This window comes from Mirounga leonina, unplaced genomic scaffold, assembly GCF_011800145.1.
Source record: "Mirounga leonina isolate KUSES-001 unplaced genomic scaffold, KU_Mleo_1.0 Mir_93, whole genome shotgun sequence".
NCBI lineage: Eukaryota > Metazoa > Chordata > Mammalia > Carnivora > Phocidae > Mirounga > Mirounga leonina.
In genome coordinates, this window is record NW_023270854.1 from 39704763 (window position 1) to 39724858 (window position 20096).

The window sequence follows — 20096 nt, forward strand, 5'->3', positions numbered from 1 at the left end:
TTTGGTCTCTGTGTGGCTCATCAGATTAGCATTTTTGAAAGACTGTTATATAAAGTGGTTTTTAAAACGTGGTCTCGGACCGTGCCCTCAGCATTATCTGGGAACTTGTTAGAATGCAAATCCTTGGGCCATTCCCCAGACCTGCTGAACCAAAACTGGGAGTGGGGCCCAGTAGTCTTTTTTTTAACATGCCCACCAGGTAATTCTGGTTCATGTTCAAGTGTGGGAAACACAGGTCAGATATGAGAAACACCCCATGTAAAGAATGGATTGTATCAGGGTGCTTATCCAGAGGCTGTTGCAGTACACCAAAAGACAAGATGCCTTGAACTTGTAAGGAAAAAAGATAAAGTAACCAGGTTTCAGAGTGTGTGGGAGAAAGAATTGACAGGAATTTGTGAAGAATAATAGAAAATTGGGAATGGGGACCATTGAGGCAGGAGCTCCCATTCCCAAGTAAGAAACACTTAGTATGATGCCTAAGGTTTGCTGGAATAGATGGGGGTGCTATCCACTGAAACAGTGAGTGGAGGAAGAGAAGGAGTGAAGATGAGTCTGGTTTGGGGCTAGGAAATACCCAGATGTTCACATTTCTAGAGGCATTTAGATAAGGCCTGGAACATTTGAAATTTGAGGATCAGATGGGAACAGAATAGCAAAAGTTCCTGAGGTTTTGCTTTGTGTTACAAATTAAGTAGTTGGATTTAATTTAAGGAGGCACTTCAGACTGGAAACCTGTCTTTATTATCCTCCTTTCCTTGTGAGAAGTTTGTGGGGGAGGTAAGGGCATAGCACGGCACAGCTGGAGGGTATGTTTTTGAAATTATCTGAGCTTTTTGGTTGAGGGAAATCTGTTATTTGCAGTATTGTTTGGAAAATATTTCTCAGTAAGAGGATCTAAAATTTCTGAAAGCATTAAATACATTGAGCAGAATTTTAAAGTTATTTTGTGTGAACTTATAAGGTTACTGCATTTTGTTTTTTACTATCTCTTTATTCTTTGTGTTTATAGAGTAAAATATTAACAATAGTATGTAACCAACCTTCATTTGTGCCTAGGTTATGTTTATTATGTTCTTGATTTGAAATTTATACCAGTCTGTTCATATGTCCTCTTCTGTCACTGCCTGTCCATTCTATGCTTTATTAAATGCTTTAGTAATTTATTAATTATAAAGCAATATCAGAAACTGGATTACCTGAGTAAATGTGTCCACTTAAAAAGGCTTTCCTCGTAATTTGTTTTATAGAAATAATTTTCATATTCTCTAAAACATGGTGGTTTTTATGCAGATTTGGTAGAAAAGCAAATGTCAATCAAGGCCAAGTTCTCAAAATAAAGTAATTTTCAAGAAACAAAGAGAACAGGATTAGTTGTTGGCATTTTCACGATTTATTTTTTCTTCATTGATCTTTCCTAGTTGAGATTATTTATACATTTTTGTTTTTCATTTTGAGAAATAACCACCAAGAAACACTTCAGTTATTTTTTAAGAGTAGCTCTAATAAATGGAAACAAAATGGTTTTGTGGACGTGTATATTCTGATATTTAGCATTCAGGCATTGTAGGAACATATTTTCCTTCTTATTTACACAAATAATGTGTCTTTTTGAATTTTGGAACTCAGTTTTTTCCCTTACTTGAATCTAATTGTCTTTTTTAAGGAGCTTGTTAGGTATTCGTTAAGTGTTATTTTCAAGAAAGTTGATTTTAAAAAGAAAATGCACAGCTTAACCTCTCTATTTTCCTTCCACAGCCTTTGTTTAGTACCAGTCACCCTTTTACTGTCTAATTGTTCTAAGGCTGATGTTGATGTAATAGTTGATCTTCGGCATAAAACAACAAGGTAAAGATTCACTTGGTGCAAGATTATTTTGTAGCTTAGGATTGATGTGAGAACAGTTTAGCATTTTGAATTATGCACATAATGACCTAACACGGATAGAGAAAGTTTACTCAGGTGTGCCCTGGATTTGTGTTTGACATTACAGAAGTGTTATAGAGGAGTTACAGAGGATTGTCTCTGCATCATAGTGGTGACAGAATGACAAGCGATTTCCAAAAGAAGCAAATTGTTTTGATCAGAGACAAAAATTTTTATGAAAGTTTGTTGGTGATAAAGAACTCTAAAATTGAAAATCAAGTTTGCAATAGAAGGGTTTTTTTTTTGTAATTATAAAATAATACTTAAAAAAATACAGGTCCATACTCCCATATCTGATATCTCAAGAGCTAGATGCTTTTTGGAATTCAGAAATTTTTGGATTTTTAGAAAAGTAATGTGAAGTGTATACGGATTATTAGTATATAACACCCCGAATAGGATCTGGAGCAGCTCTCTGGAATCCAGACACGTTCTGTGTATGATTGATTATGTGTGTCATAAATAACGCCTTATTGGTAGATTCTGGGTTGCTTCCCATTTTTCAGCATTATAAACAGTTTCAGTATTATAAGCATTCCTGTATACAAATTGTTTTTATGTTATGGATAACCAGTTGGTTAAAAGCTGAGGTTTGAAATCAGGTTCCATAATTTACTAGCTGCTGTTGTGAGCATTAATTGAGATAACACTTGTGCTTAGAACATAGTACCTGGTAACAAGTGTTAGCTATTATAGCAGTAGTAATACTACCTATTGCCTTTATTGTCATTATTAATAAATAGTTGGCTTCATGAAATAGTTTCTAGAAGTAGAATCTCTAGGTGAAAGGGATCTGTTACTAGAACTTCAGGAAAAAATTTATAAAGAAAAACCCTCCAACTTACCATTTTCCTTCTCCCACATAGTCCAGAAGCATTGGAAATCCATGGATCATTTACATGGCTTGGACAAACACAATATAAACTTCAGCTTAAAAGCCAGGAGATTCACAGTTTGCAGCTGAAAGCATGCTTTGTTCATACAGGTGTTTATAACCTTGGAACGCCTAGGGTATTTGCCAAGTTATCGGACCAAGTTACAGTGTTTGAAACAAGTCAGCAGAACTCCATGCCTGCCCTGATCATCATCAATAATGTGTGACAACTTGCACATTTGTACTGAAATCCACAAGAATCAGTTTTATCTTACTGAATGGGTTTTAACAGCAGTATTTGAAGTACCTAACTTGTTATGGAGGTTGGTGTCGGATTACTGCAAAATACTTTCGACTTGTCAATGTGTTGATGATGCAAAGCACGTTGGACTGAGAATACTTACGTTCTTTTTTTGTATTTCTTTAAACCCTGATAATAATTTACATACTCATAATACAGAGTTTCAACATATCCACGCACCTTATTAAGCCCCGTCTTAAAAACCAATGTCTAAGTCTGCTGTTACAACTTACTGATGGTATCTGAATATTACCAGATGATTCTGAGGAAGGAAAGGCCTTGTTGGCAGTACTCCCGTTAAGCCATTAGTCTATAAATTCCAGCTTTACTGTGAAGTTCTGTAGAGTGTTAAATACAAGTTTTCCTGTCTTGCATCACACAATTCTCTAAAATCAGTTTTGAACTTTGGTTATAGAGTCTTCATACTTCAGTATCTGGTGGTTCCTATGGCTTATACATAACTTTGTAAAAAAAAAAATTTTTTTTTCTGATGCTTTGAATATAGTTTTGAAAGGAGTTTGACTTTTTTTTTCCTCATTCATCTCAGCATAGGGTGCACTATTTCACAATATGAAAATTTTTTGTCATTTAAATTATCATATTCTTTATTATGTAACTTTAACAATTGAGTTGATCTGTTTAAAATATAAATCTACTCAAGTTAATTAAAAATAAGCTTTTCAAAAATGTATTATATTTATAACAAATGTAAATAGAATAAAGACATGCTATTCACTGTATAGATTTATTAGATGCTTTCATTTTTTAATTCAAAGGGTTTAACATATTCTTTATTTAAAATGAATGCCAACCATATTAATTACAGCAGGCCAAACCAATTGTTTCCAAACATGAAATACAATTTTTGTTCCTACAGTCCTTGGTGGCTATGTTTTACACAAGCAAATTAATTTTGTCTTTAAATGTGTCATGTCTGATGCCCAGTTACAAATCTGGATAATTGTTTTATATCCTGGGAAAAAGGAAGATCATGCTTATTAAACTATTGAAAGTAACCACATTACAGACTGTGATGCTGGGTATGGTAGATGAGGTGATTTAGCCTTCCTGCTGAAGAAAAGTAGAGTCTAAAAATGAGAAGAAGACATCTTACTAAAAACAAAGTGTTAACAATATAGTCAGTTATTAGTGGACCAAAATCTTGGAGAAGTAGAGAAAAGAGACCACCATTTGGGGCTACTTTGCCTTGGGAGTGTTTATCTACTTAGGAAGAAGCAAGTGAAAGGCAGAGCCTTACATTTGATGCACTCTGAAACAGGAAATACAGGTCAGGAGAAATCATTTAAGCTGAAGCAAGGAGACAAAAGTTTGGAAGATAGGCACAAGAAGGTAAGGGACCTACTGGGTTCAGTGGGAAAGTTTTATGTTTATTTGGAGTCCCAGAAAGAGGGGAGACAGGGTAGTGCGGAGATGGTATTTGAAGTGAATCTCTGAGAATTTCCAAGATGGACATCAAGTTACAGATTCAAGTGGTTTGGTAAATCCCAACAACATAAATACAAAGAAACAATATCCGGATGCCACATAGTGAACCTGCTGGGAATTTTAAAAAGGGGGGAATACAGTCTTGAATACAGAAGACAAGTGGTAGCACAACTGATAGCAGACTTCTCGACAGAAATCATGGAAAACAGAAAATGGGTCTGGGGGTTGAGGGGGGTATCTTCAAAGCGTTGAAAGAAACAAACTACTAAGCCAGAATTCTAAACTCAGCAAGAATACCTTTTAAGAAGGAAATGAAACAAAGATATTTTCAGACAAATAAAACCGGAGAGTTTATTTCGAGGTGGCCCTAGGATAATGGTGTCTACCTAAGTCTTAATCCTTCCATTCGTTCTGCAATTAAATATACAAATCAAAAAATCAAAAAAAAAACAAGTGAAGCCATACCTAACTCATACTTCGGACATAACTACACAGAGAATACTCCTCTAACTTCAAATTAGCTGTAAGTAGAGAATTTAGCACTGAATTCCAACAAGCTGTCTCAAGCATCTACTTAACAAGCCTTTGTAGAAAGCAGAGGTGGGGAAGACAGGAATCCAGAAGGAATTGTGGAGAGGAAACAAGAGAACTCAGGGTTTAAGGGCGAGCTGAAGTCACTCTGACACAAAGCAAGTCTCTCCCCTAACTGTGAAAGTACTCAACAAGATCTGGCGGCTAGAGCTCTGATGACAGTCTTTGTAGTGGGGCTTTAGGAGCAACAAGGGACAGGATCTATTCCTCAGGCAACTAAGGAAATCCCTCCTAACTGGGGTAATCTCATAAACTGGCTACTTAGAAGAGTACTGAGTATTTTGAAGCTTGTGCCGCCCAAGAACTTTCAATCTCAACTGAAATTTTTCCATTAAGATTCATAGCCCTAGGCCTGATTTCCAGAAGACTCCATTAAAATGCAAATACCTGTTAAGTACCCTGATAACCTACCATAATCGATATGATGTGCCCTGCAGCTTGTGAGAGCAAGGCTTTACTTGGAATGGGATGCCAGTACAGTACTTAGAAGGGAGGTGAGGAGTGCAGGTGGGAGGAGCAGGAATGGGGGCAGGGGGCTGAAGGAGCCAAAGAAAAACTTAGCCGTTACAGACTTTTTGCTTAGGGTCAACCCTGTTTGATAATATTCTATTGTTCGTTCCCAGTTTGAATGGGCTATGGTATTTGGCCTCAGGAGAGGAGATTGCATGTCATGTGTTCCCCTTTCTCCCCTATGTTTCTATTTTGATTTGTAAGCTGTGATAGAAGTCAGCTTTCCTAACTTCAACATTTCTTCCCTTCCTTAGTGATTGAATTAATTATGCTGTAATTGGTGGCAGAAAGGGACACATCTGAGAATTAGATATTTTTGTGAAAGGAAAAAAAAAAAGTGTTCTTTTTTGCATTTGAATAGTATGTCTTGGTTCAGTAAACATTCCAGGAAGATTATCCATTGAAGACTATTACTATCTGTTGATTAGAAAGTCTGATTTCAAGATAACTTTTTAACCAGAGAAGGGGCATTTGGCTGGGAGAGGCAAATCTAATTTTACTACAGAACCTTGGTACTTGCAGATGAAGGAAGAGGAGAAGGTGTTTCCAAGGGAGGCCGCTGTAATTGAAGGAGGAGGACAGGCTCAGCCAAGTCTGGAACAGGTGGAGCCCCAGCCCCGGTGCCTTCCTTGGCTGCCACAGTTTAGTCTGCCTCCCAGCAACCCTCTAGGGGGAACTGCACAAAAGTGAGGAGAAACTCAAAAGACCTCATTTTCCAGATTCAAAAACTGAAGATTCCAAACCTGGGTGCAGAACAACTCTTGTTAAGAGCAGGGTTGCGCACCTCTCTGCCACAGCTGCTTGCACTTCTGGGTCTTTTGCTACTGTCCCCAACTCTGCATTCAATGACGTCTTGCTCTGGCAAAGCTTGAAACTGCCCATAGTGGAATATTTACCCCAGGGGCATCAAATGCTACCTATTAGGGCTTGATGTATTGATTTTTGCTGTTTACTCTAGATCTCCGAAAGCAATGGAGAAAATGTTAATAATGCAGATTCAGTTTAAAAGTGTTGCATGAAGGTAGCTTTCACATTATGAATAGCACAAATATTTGAAGAAATATTCCTCCAGTACCTGAAAACGATTATCCAGATCAGCAAAGACGTTGCTCCTGTCATTGATGAACAACATCAGGTGAGGATTAGCATATCTTCTCACTTTCCTCTTCCCCCTTAACATAAACAAAAATATCAATCAAGATTCGTACTGGAATTGTTCTCATTTGTTAATTGCAAGATAGGTCGGTTGCTCAAGAGCTTGGCAAAACTTAACAAAGGCCCTCTGTGAGGATCACTGGGCTATATGGTATTTGCAATATAGAATACTGCATATTTTATTATTATTTATAAGTTGTGCGCTATGAAGACTTTATATCTGCTTAAAAAGCTTTTTTAGCCTGTAATTTGATGCGTATTTACCAGCATACCTCTGGGTATGGGCATAGACCATAAAGAAAAGTTAATATTCTGACTGACATCGGCATTGCAGTTAGCCAGGAGCTGAAGTGTCTTATAGAATATTCCAGGCTTTCGGACTCAATAGGGAAATGGTTCTCAAAATGTATGGGCATAATCATTTGCTACTAAAAATGTAATTTCAGAGGCTACTTCCCCAGAAATGGATGGTCTACCTGCCTAGACCAATTTTGTTGGTCTGGTTTGAGTATGGAATCTTGTTTTTGTTGTCGAGGTTTGTTTGTTGTTTTTTTTAAATCTTGTGGTTTTAACAAGCCCTGATGCTGAATGGGGGACCTGTATACCACGCTTTCGGAAACACGGCCTTAGGGAGCCTGAGAAGCACTTTCTGGCTGCAGATTTTTATTAAATTTGTTACTATCTAGTTTTTAGTCACATCATGGAAATGTTACTCTTCTTCAAAAGTTCTAGGTGACTAGGCCAGTGTTTTAAACATAAGCCCCTAAAATGTGACAAATTGTTCAAAGATTAATTTTCTATTTAAGGATATTGAAAGAAAAATTCAGTTTACAATAGCTCATTTGCTCAGTTGGTTAAAGTAAACAATTAGGCTGCAGCTGATGTTCAATCCCAGCTTGCCTGTGGCTTTATTATTTCTTGGCTGCTGATCATAAGTAACTATCAAATCTTACTAGCTTTTGGTGTTGTCAGTTTTGCTATTCACAATAATTGGATTCTTTTGGGCAGGTATTTGTCCTCTCTGCTAGGTATAGGTAGATGAGAGCTGTAGATAGGGTGACCACATAAGTTTTCACCCCAAATGAGATAACTTGAGAGTGAAAGGAGGCGCTATTAATAATTACAGTGGGACAAACAGGCATAAACTGGGTCTGTTCCAGGCACACTGGGATATGTGTTCATATTAGCTTAGGCTTTCCTTCCTCTCAGGCTATTTGCTGACTGGTACATTACAATGAATTCTGCTACATGTCCAGATACTGCACATTCATAAAGCAGCCATAAGGCGCATTCCCAGATGCTTAGAGAAGTTCTAGTTCCCTACTTTTTTGGCAGAAATGTTTACTCAATTCAGATGTGATGATGAGTGGCAAGATTCAGCTAATCTTTAAGTTGGAATCAGGTGAAAGAATTCTTTGATACTTAGTGACCTGAACCAGGACTGAATTTTAGCCCTAGGCCAAGAATGCCACTCCCACTGGGTATGGGCTACTGGCCTATCTAGATTCTTAAACCCTCTCCATGTAATTGTGGAAGAACTTGTACATATTTAATATTTCTAGCCAATATACATATCTTGAACACCACTTATATCACCTTTATGTTGTTAAAACTCTCTATTGCTAAGTGAGACAGCTGATATTTGAAAGGTTTTGATAGCCATTTTTTGGATTCTGGACTGATGAGATTTTCAATGGCTAAATAACCACCCCTGGGTTAGGTACTTCAGATGCTTTTTTAACTACTCCTAGGTGGTTAAAACAAAATTTATATATCACCCTGTCTTTGGTGAGCTATTTTTTTTTTTTTAAGATTTTATAGAGAGAGTGGTGGGAAGGGGAGAGGGAGAGAGAGAATCTCAAGCAGACTCCCTGCTGAGCGCAGAGCTGTTGCAGGGGTTGATCCCGTGACCGCAAGATCATGACCTGAGTGGAAGTCAAGAGTTGGATGCTTATGGGATGACTGGGTGGCTCAGTTGGTTAAGCGTCTGCCTCCGGCTCAGGTCATGATCCCAGGGTCCTGAGACCGAGCCCCACGTCGGGCTCCCTGCTCAGTGGGGAACCTGCTTCTCTCTCTCCCTCTGCCTGCAGCTCCCCCTACTTGTACGCTCTCTCTGACAAATAAAATCTTAAAAAAAAAAAAAAAGTCGGACCCTTAACCAACTGAGCCACCCAGGCACCCCTGGTGAACTATTTTATTTTTATTTTTATTTTTTTAAGATTTTATTTATTTATTTGAGAGAGAGAGTGAGAGATAGAGAGCATGAGAGGGAGGAGGGTGAGAGGGCAGGGAACCCAATGTGGGACTCCATCCCAGGACTCCAGGATCATGACCTGAGCTGAAGGCAGTCGCTTAACCAACTAAGCCACCCAGGCGCCCTGTATGTAAATCTGTCTTAAATCTGTTTAAAGTAAATTATACTCAATATAACATTTGGTTGTAACTTAAGTAAATGGCTATAGATGTACCAAGATGGAATATTTCCTCTGAGGTTGATAAGAACTGTAATAATAAGACTTAAGTCTTTAAGCACAATATTATAAAATAGTATTTCCCAAAATGTTTTCCACGGAATAGGAGGATGTTAATAGATATTAGGTGAAAAAAAAGATTTCCCTGACTAAACAAAATTAGAGGTTTCTTTACACTCGTGTGCATTCATGGGAGTTTCCTAAACATATTCAACTAGGGATCAGCCCTCCCTTGTCAAGCATTTTTCAGAACTAGTGATATGCTCATAGACTAAAGATTGGTAAGCTTTTTCTGTAAAGTATCAGACAGTAAACCTTTCAGGTCTATGGGGGTACATACAATCTCTGGCTGCCAAACACAGTATGTAAATGAATGGGTGTGACTGTTTTTGTAAATAAACACCTGTTTCTGTAAGTAAGAGAATAATAACAATGTTATTCGTTTTAACACTGAGTGACATCATTAGGACATCTTGGGAACCTGGGCAAGACCAGAGAATAAAGGAGGAGAAAGGAGAGAGGACAGAACATAGGGAGAAGGAATGTCTCATTCCTCTATGGCGGGTTTCACTAAGATGTGGCAAGTGATTCTCAAAACCAACTATATTGGGCGCCTGGGTGGCTCAGTCGGTTAAGCGACTGCCTTCGGCTCAGGTCATGATCCTGGAGTCCCAGGATCGAGTCCTGCATCGGGCTCCCTGCTCAGCGGGGAGTCTGCTCCTCCCTCTCCCGCTCCCCCCTCTTGTGCTCTCTCTCTCTCTCTCTCTCAAATAAATAAATAAATAAAATCTTTATAAAAAAAAAAAACAAAACCAACTATATCCACTAGAGGGCACCAGGAATGCAATTTTACATGGGTGCCGTGCTTACCATTTGCCTTTAAAATGTGGAAATTAGCATTTGATGAGGTAGCGCTTAGTGGAGTTTGGCTTAGCATTTTTCTTCTGCTACAGAGAATTAGAATCAGGCAAGTTAATGATAATTCACCAACCTAACATATTAACAATATTAACCCAGGAAATAGTTCGTAATTAAAACAATTATTGGCAGATCATCCAGTAGCGGCGGCCAGGAAGGAGACGAGGGCACCGCGGCACGACGCCATGCCTTTCTTTGATGTGCAGAAAAGGCTGGGCCTTAACTTAGGTCATCGGATGACGATCCAAAGTGCCGAGCAGCCTCACAAGATTCCAGGTCGATGCCATGCTTTTGAAAAAGAATGGATAGAATGTGCGCATGGAATTGGTGGTACCTGTGCAGAGAAAGAGCGCAAGATAGAATTTGATGATTTCGTAGAATGTCTGCTTCAGGAGAAAACGATGAAACGTCTGAGTGACATCAGGAGGCAGTGAGATAAACTAATAAAGAAGGGAAGTACACACCTCCACCTCACCACTTGGGCAAGGAGGATCCTAGGCCCTGAGTGGAGCTGCTGCTGATGGCTGGAGGCTGATTTTCATGTTCTCTCTTCTCCATTGGAAAGTTCATTTACTGAAAACCTCTTTGTGAAAGTGTCTAAAAATAAAAGATTGCTCTATCCTAAAAAAAAAAAAAAAAAAAAAGATTATGGACTTTTTAGTAGCCTTTACATCATCCAGAGAATCAGGATGATGGATTTTCTTGAAACTTTTAATATCTTTTTTTTATTGGGCGGGGGGGTGGGCGGGGTGCAAAGGGAGAGAAAGATTTTTTTTTTAAGATTTTATTTATTTATTTGACAGAGACAGCAAGAGAGGGAACACAAGCAGGGGGCAGTGGGAGAGGGAGAAGCAGGCTTCCCGTGGAGCAGGGAGCCCGATGCGGGGCTTGATCCATCCCAGGACTCTGAGAGCATGACCTGAGCCGAAGGCAGACACTTAACGACTGAGCTGCCCAGGCATCCTGGAGAGAAAAATTCTTAAGCAGGCTCGACAGGGGGCTTGATCTTATGACCCTGAGATCATGACCTGAGCCAAAATCAAGAGTCTGAGGCTTAACCAACTGAGCCACCCAGGCACCCGAGGTTTTATTTTTTTTATTTTTTTATTTATTTGAGAAAGAGAAAGAGCACAAGCAGAGGAGGGGCAGAAAGAGAAGCAGACTCATGGGGCTTGATCCCAGGACCCTGGGATCATGACCTGAGCCGAGGGCAGATACTTAACTGACTAAGCCACCCAGGCACCTGAAACTTTTAATATCTTAAGACCCTGTAAAGTTTTACTGATCAGAAAGTCATTTTAATTTGTCATAGTGCAATCTAAAATGGAGGCTAAAATGGGAAATTGTTAAGCCAACAAAACCTCTGTTAAAAGATGAGGGTAAGAAGAACTCAATCTGGGGGTGCCTGGCTGAGACTTGATTTCCAGGTTGTGAGTTCAAGCCCCACATTGGATGTAGAAATTACTTAAAATCGGGCGCCTGGGTGGCTCAGTTGGTTAAGCGACTGCCTTCGGCTTAGGTCCTGATCCTGGAGTCCTGGGATCAAGTCCCACATCAGGCTCCCTGCTCAGCAGGGAGTCTGCTTCTCCCTCTGACCCTCCTCCCTCTCATGCTCTCAGTCTCATTCTCTCTCTCGCAAATAAATAAAATCTTAAAAAAAAAAAATTACTGGGGCGCCTGGGTGGCTCAGTTGGTTAAGCGACTGCCTTCGGCTCAGGTCATGATCCTGGAGTCCCGGGATCGAGTCCCGCATCGGGCTCCCTGCTCGGCAGGGAGTCTGCTTCTCCCGCTGACCCTCCCCCCTCTCATGCTCTCTCTATCTCATTCTCTCTCAAATAAATGAATAAAATCTAAAAAAAAAAAAAATTACTTAAAATCTTTTTTTAAAGAAAGAATTCTTCCAACCCCACTTGTTGGCTGTGGACAAATCTCTTAACCTTTTTACTTCTATATATATATGGAAGATTTTATTTATTTATCTGACAGCACAATCAGAGGGATCAGCAGGCAGAGGCAGAGGGAGAAGTAGGCTCCTGCTGAGTAGAGAGCCCGATGTGGGGCTCAATCCCAGGATCTGAGCCTCATGACCTGAGCCACAGCCGCTCAACCACAGGACTGAGCCCCCCAGGTGTCCCTCTTTACTTCCTTATAATGCAGGATTCTTTTATGGTATATATTAAGTGAGAAAATGGGTTTTAAATGGGACATGGTTGGTGTCCAATACATATTGGCTAAATCATACATGGGTAGGCTGTATGTTTGGGTTTCAACGTACCTGCAGAATTCCTCCTAGTGAGATATATTAGAGCAAGATGACTGAAGCCAGAAGGGACCCCCGGCTGCTGGGGAGAATAGGAAAACTTACCAGCTTGATTCAGTCATTTGGACAGCTTTCTGAAGTATCTCACAGTTACCTAAAAGTCAAAATCTGGCACTCGTTAGAAGTTGGCATAAATAATCTTAAAATTTTTTAAGGCAGAAGTTGCAGTACTATAAACTAAAATCTTGATTTCAAGATCAATGCCAGGATTGAGGTATCAAGTGTACTACTTGAATACTTACGGTATTTAAAAGGAGATTATAATATTTTGTAAGCAGTAAAGTAAGGGTCTATAATTTGGGGCTTTTGAATTTCCTTGTGGATAATAGGCTAGAATCTCTGCAAACAAGACTGCCTTGGAAGATCTACTGTGAATGGCTCCCCTATCAGACTACCTGGGTTTGAATCCATAGCTTTAGTCCTTACCAAACATGAGACCTTGAAGAAGTAAAGTAACTGAACTAGCCATGTTAGTTTTCTCATCAGTAGAGTGTGGCAACCACAGTTCTCATCTCACTGGGTCATTGTGAAGATCAAATGACTTAAGTCCATAAATGTCTTAGTTCAGTGACTGACAGGTAGTAATTAATAAGTGTTTTAAAATACGATTTACTTAAATTCCCTTTGAGAATGCCCTTTCATAAGGCTCTCTAACAGATGCAGTTTGAAATGGCTATATAAACCATAAACCCATAATCTACTCTATCTATAGCAACCATTACACTATTTTAAGTTTCCAATGTTGTTCAAGATTATAGGCTTTATTTTGATTGCAGGCTTGGGCCTCATGCACATTAACTATGAGATTTGCTTCCTTCATATCATCTCCTAATACCTATAGCAGTGCAGGATGCACCATAGAAATGCTTTTGACTTGAAGAATTGATTAAATTACCTTTTGTCTATTATACAACCTGAGTGAATTTCATGATTAGCAGTGCCCATATACAACAACTCTTCAATGGCTTTAATATAACATGTATGGAATGCTTTGTAAATAATAATAATCACAATCCTGGCATTTAGTTTACTAAAAATAAGCTTTCAAAACTGAATTCATATAATTGCGTGCAACCGGGCCTTTTACCCATGACCAAAAGTTTAAGGGATTTAGGAAAGTGGAAACATTGGATTTGATTCTGTATTGTGCTTTCTTGCCAACATTGTCATTCAAAGTGATTGCAAGTATAGAAGTGATAATGTGTCATTTATCCAACAAATACTAATAGATAGAATTCTAAATATTAGTTCTCTGGCACTATTCTAAGGGCTAGAAACACTATCCTGGGCATTGGTTGCAGGGATATCTAATGTTAACTTAAGAGATTAATTTTTAGCTTAGCAGAGATAGCAGTCTTTAGACAACAACTGTATGAATGCTGCATTTGTGAAGAACCAGAATTTCATTTTGAAAGATGCAGGAAAATGTTCTGCTACGTACATTTACTAGACCAAGCAGTGAGATCTTTCGTTCACATTTTTCTGGTTATTACATTTAAATTTTTTTGTTCACTTTACTTACATACTGTGAAGTTAATTGCTCTTTGTGTATCCTTTTGAGTTTTGACAAACATGCGTAGTCCTGTGACTACCATCAGTCCAGACACACAGCAGTGCCACCACCTCCCCGAATTCCCTCCTGCGGCCCCTTTACTTCAGTTTGCCGGGGCTGCCGTGACAAGGTACCACAACCTGGCTGGATCACACAACAGACGTTTATTGTCACAGTTTTGGAGGCTGGAAGTTCAAGATCAAGGTGTTGGCAGCGTTGGTTTCCTCTGTGAGTGAGAATCTGTTCCATGCTCCTCCCCCTGGCGATTTGCTGGCAATCTTTGGTTGTTCCTTGGTGTGCAGAAGCATCACCCTGTCTCTGCCCTCATCTTCCCGTGGTGTTCTCTCTGTGTGCACGTCTGTGTCCCAGTTTCCCCTTTTTATAAGGACACCAGTCGTTTGGGATTGGGGGCCCACCCTACTCCAGTATGACCTCATCTTAGCTAATGACACCAGCAATGGCCCTATTTATAAATAAGGTCACCTTCTGAGGTACTGAGGGGTCAGGACTTCAACACTGAATTTTGGGGACACAATTCAACCTGTAACAGTGGTCAACCGCTCCCCTAACCCTCAGCCTCTGGCTGCCACAGACCTGTTCTGTATTCTAAGTGTTCCTTTTCCAGAATGTCATACAAATAGAATTATACAGTATATATACCCTTGTCTCTGGCTTCTTTCACTTAGCATACTGCATTTGAGATCCATACACATTGTGTTTTTGGTTTGTTTTTTTAAAGATTTTATTTATTTATTTGATACACAGAGAGAGAACAAGCAGAGAGAATGGCAGGCAGAGGGAGAAACAGGCTCCCCGCTGATGCAGGGCTCGATCCCAGGACCCTGGGATCATGACCTGAGCTGAAGGCAGACACTTAACCAACTGAGCCACCCAGGCGCCCCCATACACATTGTTTTATGTATGTATCAGTAGTTTCTTTTTATTGTTGAGGAGTATTCCAGGATGTACCAAGTTTGTTTATCCGTTCACCAGTTGAAGGACATTTGAATGATTACCAGTTTCTGGAGATCATAAATAAACTTGTTATAAACACTCACATTCATGTTTTTATGTGAAAACAGTTTTTATTTCTTTCTGGTGAATTCCTAGGAGTAGGGTTACTGTGTCATGAATGTGCAGGTAGTGTATGTTTAACTTAGTAAGAAACTCAAATTATTTTCTAAAGTAGCTGTACCAGTTTACATTCTCACCAGCAATGAATGAGAGTTCTTACTGCTCTTCATCCTTGCTAGCAACTAGTATTGTCAGATTTTTATTAATCTTTAAAAACCCAGTTTTTTAATTAATGCTTAAAAATTCCAGTATAGTTCACATACTGTATGATATTAGTTTTGGGTGTACAATATAGTGATTCAACACTTCCATACATCACCCAGTGCTCATCACAAGTTCACTCCTTAGTCCCCATCTCCTATTTAACCCCCCCACCCACCCACTGTCCCTCTGGTAACCAGCAGTTTGTTCTCTATAATTAAGAGTCTGTTTCTTGGTTTGCCTCTCTCTCTTTTTTTCCCCTTTTCTCATTTGTTTTGTTTCTTAAATTGCACATATGAGTAAAATCATATGGTATTTGTCTTTCTCTGACTGACATATTTCATTTAGCAGAATACTCTTCAGTTCCATCCATGTTGTTGCAAATGGCAAGATTCTTTATAGATTTTGGATACTAGCCCTTTATCTGATAAGACATTTGCAAATATCTTATCCCATTCTGTCAATTGTCTTTTGGTTTTGTTGGCTGTTTTCCTTTGCTGTGCAAAAGTTTTTATCTTGATGAAGTCCCAATAGTTCATGTTTGCCTTTGTTTCCCTTGCCTTTGAAGTTATGTCTAGCAAGAAGTTGCTGTGGCTGAAGTCACATATGTTGCTGCCTGTGTTCTCCTGTAGGATTTTGATGGATTCCTGTCTCACATTTAGGTCTTTCATCCATTTTGAGTCTATTTTTGTGTATGGTGTAAGAAAATGATCCAGTTTCATTCTAATGCATGCTGTCCAATTTTCCCAATACAATTTGTTGAAGAGACTGTCTTTTTTTCATTGGATATTCTTAACTGCTTTGTCGAAGATGAGTTGACCATAATGTTGAAGGTCAATTTCTGGGTTCTTCATTCTGTTCCATTGATCTATGTGTCTGTTTTTGTGCCAATACCATACTGTCTTGATGATGACAGCTTTGTAATAGAGCTTGAAGTCCAGAATTGTGATGCTGCCAGCTTTGGTTTTCTTTTTCAACATTCCCCTGGCTATTCGGGGTCTTTTCTTGTTCCATACAAATTTTAGGATTATTTGTTTCAGCTCTGTGAAAAGAAGTTGATGGTATTTTGATAGAGATTGCATTGAATATGTAGATTGCACCTGACTTGGAGTGAACCTGTGTGGCTAGATCCCCTAAACCAATATTTATTGGGCTTACAAAATATGTATGAACATGCTGGCTTATAAATATTTGCTTAATAAGTGTTAAGATATGTGCTCCAAGGTTGCTTTCATTAAAACCTACTAGAAGGGCGCCTGGGTGGCTCAGTCGTTAAGCGTCTGCCTTCGGCTCAGGTCATGATCCCAGGGTCCTGGGATTGAGTCCCACATCAGGCTCCCTGCTCGTCAGGAAGCCTGCTTCTCGCTCTCCCACTCCCCCTGCTTGTGTTCCTGCTCTCGCTATCTCTCTCTCTGTCAAATAAATAAAATAAAAATAAAATCTTTAAAACCTACTAGAAAAGTTGTGTCAAAGAGCTGACCCTCACCTGCCTCTAACCCTTTGAGGGCTTAAACCTACCCAAGACATTTGTTCAAAATGAGCCTCACTTGTCATCACCTAAAGGGATAATAAACAGTAAACTGTAAACTTAAAAAAAAAAAAAAAAGACATTTGTTCTTCCAATCTATGAGCATGGAATGTTTTTCCATTTCTTTGTGTCTTCTTCAATTTCTTTTATGAGTGTTCTATAGTTTTCTGAGTACAGACCGTTTGCCTCTTTGGTTAGGTTTATTCCTAGGTATCTATGGTTTGGGGTGCAATTGTAAATGGGATCAATTCCTTAATTTCTCTTTCTTCTGTCTCGTTAGTGTGTAGAAATGCAACTGTTTTCTATGCATTGATTTTATACCCTGCCACTTTGCTGAATTACTGTATGAGTTCTAGTAATTTGGGGGTGGAATGTTTTGGGTTTTCCACATCGAGTATCATGTCATCTGCTTCTTTGCTGATTTGAATGCCTTTTATTTCTTTTTGTTGTCTGATTGCTGAGGCTAGGACTTCCAATACTATGTTGAATAGCAGTGGTGATAGTGGACATCCCTGCCGTGTTCCTGACCTTCAGGAAAAGCTCTCAGTTTTTCCCCATTGAGAATGATATTCACTGTGGGCTTTCTGTATATGGCTTTTATGATATTGAAGTATGTACCCTCTATCTTACACTGTGGAGAGTTTTAATCAAGAAAGGATGCTGTACTTTGTCAAATGCTTTTTCTGCATCTATTGAGAGGATCGTGTGGTTCTTGTCCTTTCTTTTATTAATGTATTGTATCACATTGATTGATTTATGGATGTTGAACCAGCCTTGCAGCCCAGGGATAAATCCCAGATCATGTGGTTCTTGTCCTTTCTTTTATTAATGTATTGTATCACATTGATTGATTTATGGATGTTGAACCAGCCTTGCAGTCGTGGTGAATAATCCTTTTAATGTACTGTTGAATCCTATTGGCTAGTATCTTGGTGAGGATTTTTGCACCATGTTCACCAGGGATATTGGTCTGTAATTCTCTTTTTTGGTGGGGTCTTCGTCTGGTTTTGGGATCAAGATAATTCTGGCCTCATAGAGTTTGGAAGTTTTCCTTCCATTTCTATTTTTTGAAATAGCTTCAGAAGAATAGATATTAATTCTTCTTTAAATGTTTGGTAGAATTCCCCTGGGAAGCCATCCAGCCCTGGACTCTTGTTTATTGGGAGATTTTTGATTACTGCTTCAGTTTCCTTGCTGGGTATGGGTCTGTTCAGGTTTTCTATTTCTTCTTGGTTTCAGTTTTGGTAGTTTATACATCTCTAGGAATGCATCCATTTCTTCCAGATTGCCTAATTTGTTGGCATATAGTTTCTCATAATATGTTCATATAATTGTTTGTATTTCTTTGGTGTTAGTTGTGATCTCTCCTCTTTCATTCATGATTTTATTTATTTGGATCCTTTCTCTCTTCTTTTTGTAAGTCTGGCTAGGGGTTTATCAATCTTACTAATTCTTTCAATGAACCAGCTCCAGTTTCGTTGATCTGTTCTGCTGTTCTTTGGGTTTCTATTTCATTGATTTCTGCTCCAGTCTTTATTAATTCTCTTCTCCTGCTGGGTTTAGGCTTTATTTGCTGTTCTTTCTCCAGCTCCTTTAGGTGTAGGGTTAGGTTGTGTATTTGAGACCTTTCTTGTTTCTTGAGAAAGGCTTGTATTGCTATATACTTTTCTCTTAGAACTGCCTTTACTTCATCCCAAAGGTTTTGAACAGTTGTGTTTTCATTTTCATTTGTTTCCATGAATTTTAAAAATTTTTCTTTAATTTCCTGGTTGACCCATTCATTCTTTAGCAGGATGCTCTTTAGCTTCCATGTATTTGAGTTCTTTCCAAATTTCCTCTTGTGATTGAGTTTCAGTTTCAAAGCACTGTGGTCTGAAAATACGCAGGGAATGATCCCAGTCTTTTTGTACTGGTTGAGACCTGATTTGTGACCCAGGATGTGATCTATTCTGGGGAATGTTCCATGTGCACTCAAGAAGAATGTGTATTCTTGGGCGCCTGGGTGGCTCAGTTGTTTAAGCGACTGCCTTTGGCTCAGGTCATGATCCTCGAGTCCTGGGATTGAGTCCCGCATCGGGCTCCCTGCTCAGCGGGGAGTCTGCTTCTCCCTCTGACTCTCCCCCGTCTCGTGCTCTCTATCATTATCTCTCTCAATAAATAAATAAAAATCTTAAAAAAAAAAAAAAAGAATGTGTATTCTGTTGTTTTAGGATGGAATGTTCTGAATATATCTCTGAAGTTGATTTGGCCCAGTGTGTCATTCAAAGCCCTTGTTTCCTTGTTGATTGTCTGCTTAGATGATCTGTCCATTGCAGTGAGGTGGGGTGTTTCGTTATTAATTGTTTCATTTAATTGGCTGCTCCCATGTTAGGGGCATAAATATTTGTAATTCTTAGATCTTGTTGGATAGACCCTTTAATATAGTGTCCTTCCTCATCTCTTATTACAGTCTTTGGTTTAAAATCTAATTTGTCTGATATAAGGATTGCCACCCCAGCTTTCTTTTGATGTTCATTAGCATGGTAAATGGTTTTCCACCTGCTCACTTTAAATCTGGAGGTGTCATTGGGTCTAAAAGAGTCTCTTGCGGACAGCATATCAATGGGTCTTGCTTTTTTATCTGATCTGATCTTTTGATTGGGGCATTTAGTCCATTTACATTCAGAGTCACTATTGAAAGATATGAATTTAGTGCCATTGTATTACCTGTAAAATCACTGTTTCTGTATATTGTCTCTGTTCCTTTCTGATCTATGTTACTTTTGGGGCTCTCTCTTTGCTTAAAGGATTCCTTTTAATATTTCTTGTAGGGCTGGTTTAGTGATCACAAATTCTTTTAGTTTCTGTCTGTCCTGGAAGGTTTTATCTCTCCTTCTATTTGCAATGACAGCCTAGCTGGATAAAGTATTCTTGGCTGCATATTTTTCTCTTTTAGTACCCTGAATGTATCATGCCAGTCCTTTCTGGCCTGCCAGGTCTCTGTGGATAGGTCTCCTGCCAGTCTAATGTTTCTACCGTTGTAGGTTACAGACCTTTTGTCCCAACCTGCTTTCAGGATTTTCTCTTTGTCTCTGAGATTTGCAAGTTTCACTATTATATGTTGGGCTGTTGATCTATTTTTATTGATTTTGAGGGGGATTCTGTGTGCCTCCTGGACTTGAATGCCTGTTTCCTTCTCCAGATTAGGGAACTTCTCTGCCATAATTTGCTCCAATATACCTTTTGCCCC

At 39.1% G+C, this 20096-nt stretch overlaps 1 protein-coding gene and 1 pseudogene across 1 annotated transcript in view; both read left to right on the plus strand.

Annotated features, from left to right (window-relative positions):
• The window catches only part of TRAPPC8 (trafficking protein particle complex 8), an 83475-nt gene extending 79634 nt beyond the window's left edge, over window positions 1-3841 (plus strand). The window contains exons 28-29 of the mRNA XM_034995974.1: window positions 1759-1848; window positions 2793-3841. Coding sequence (XP_034851865.1) covers window positions 1759-1848; window positions 2793-3027 — 325 coding nt within the window. The 3' untranslated portion in view covers window positions 3028-3841. The remainder of the gene's footprint in view (window positions 1-1758; window positions 1849-2792) is intronic.
• A 96-nt stretch (window positions 3842-3937) lies between these two features.
• On the plus strand, window positions 3938-10905 carry LOC118004571 (annotated as a pseudogene).
• The last annotated feature ends 9191 nt before the right edge of the window (window positions 10906-20096 follow it).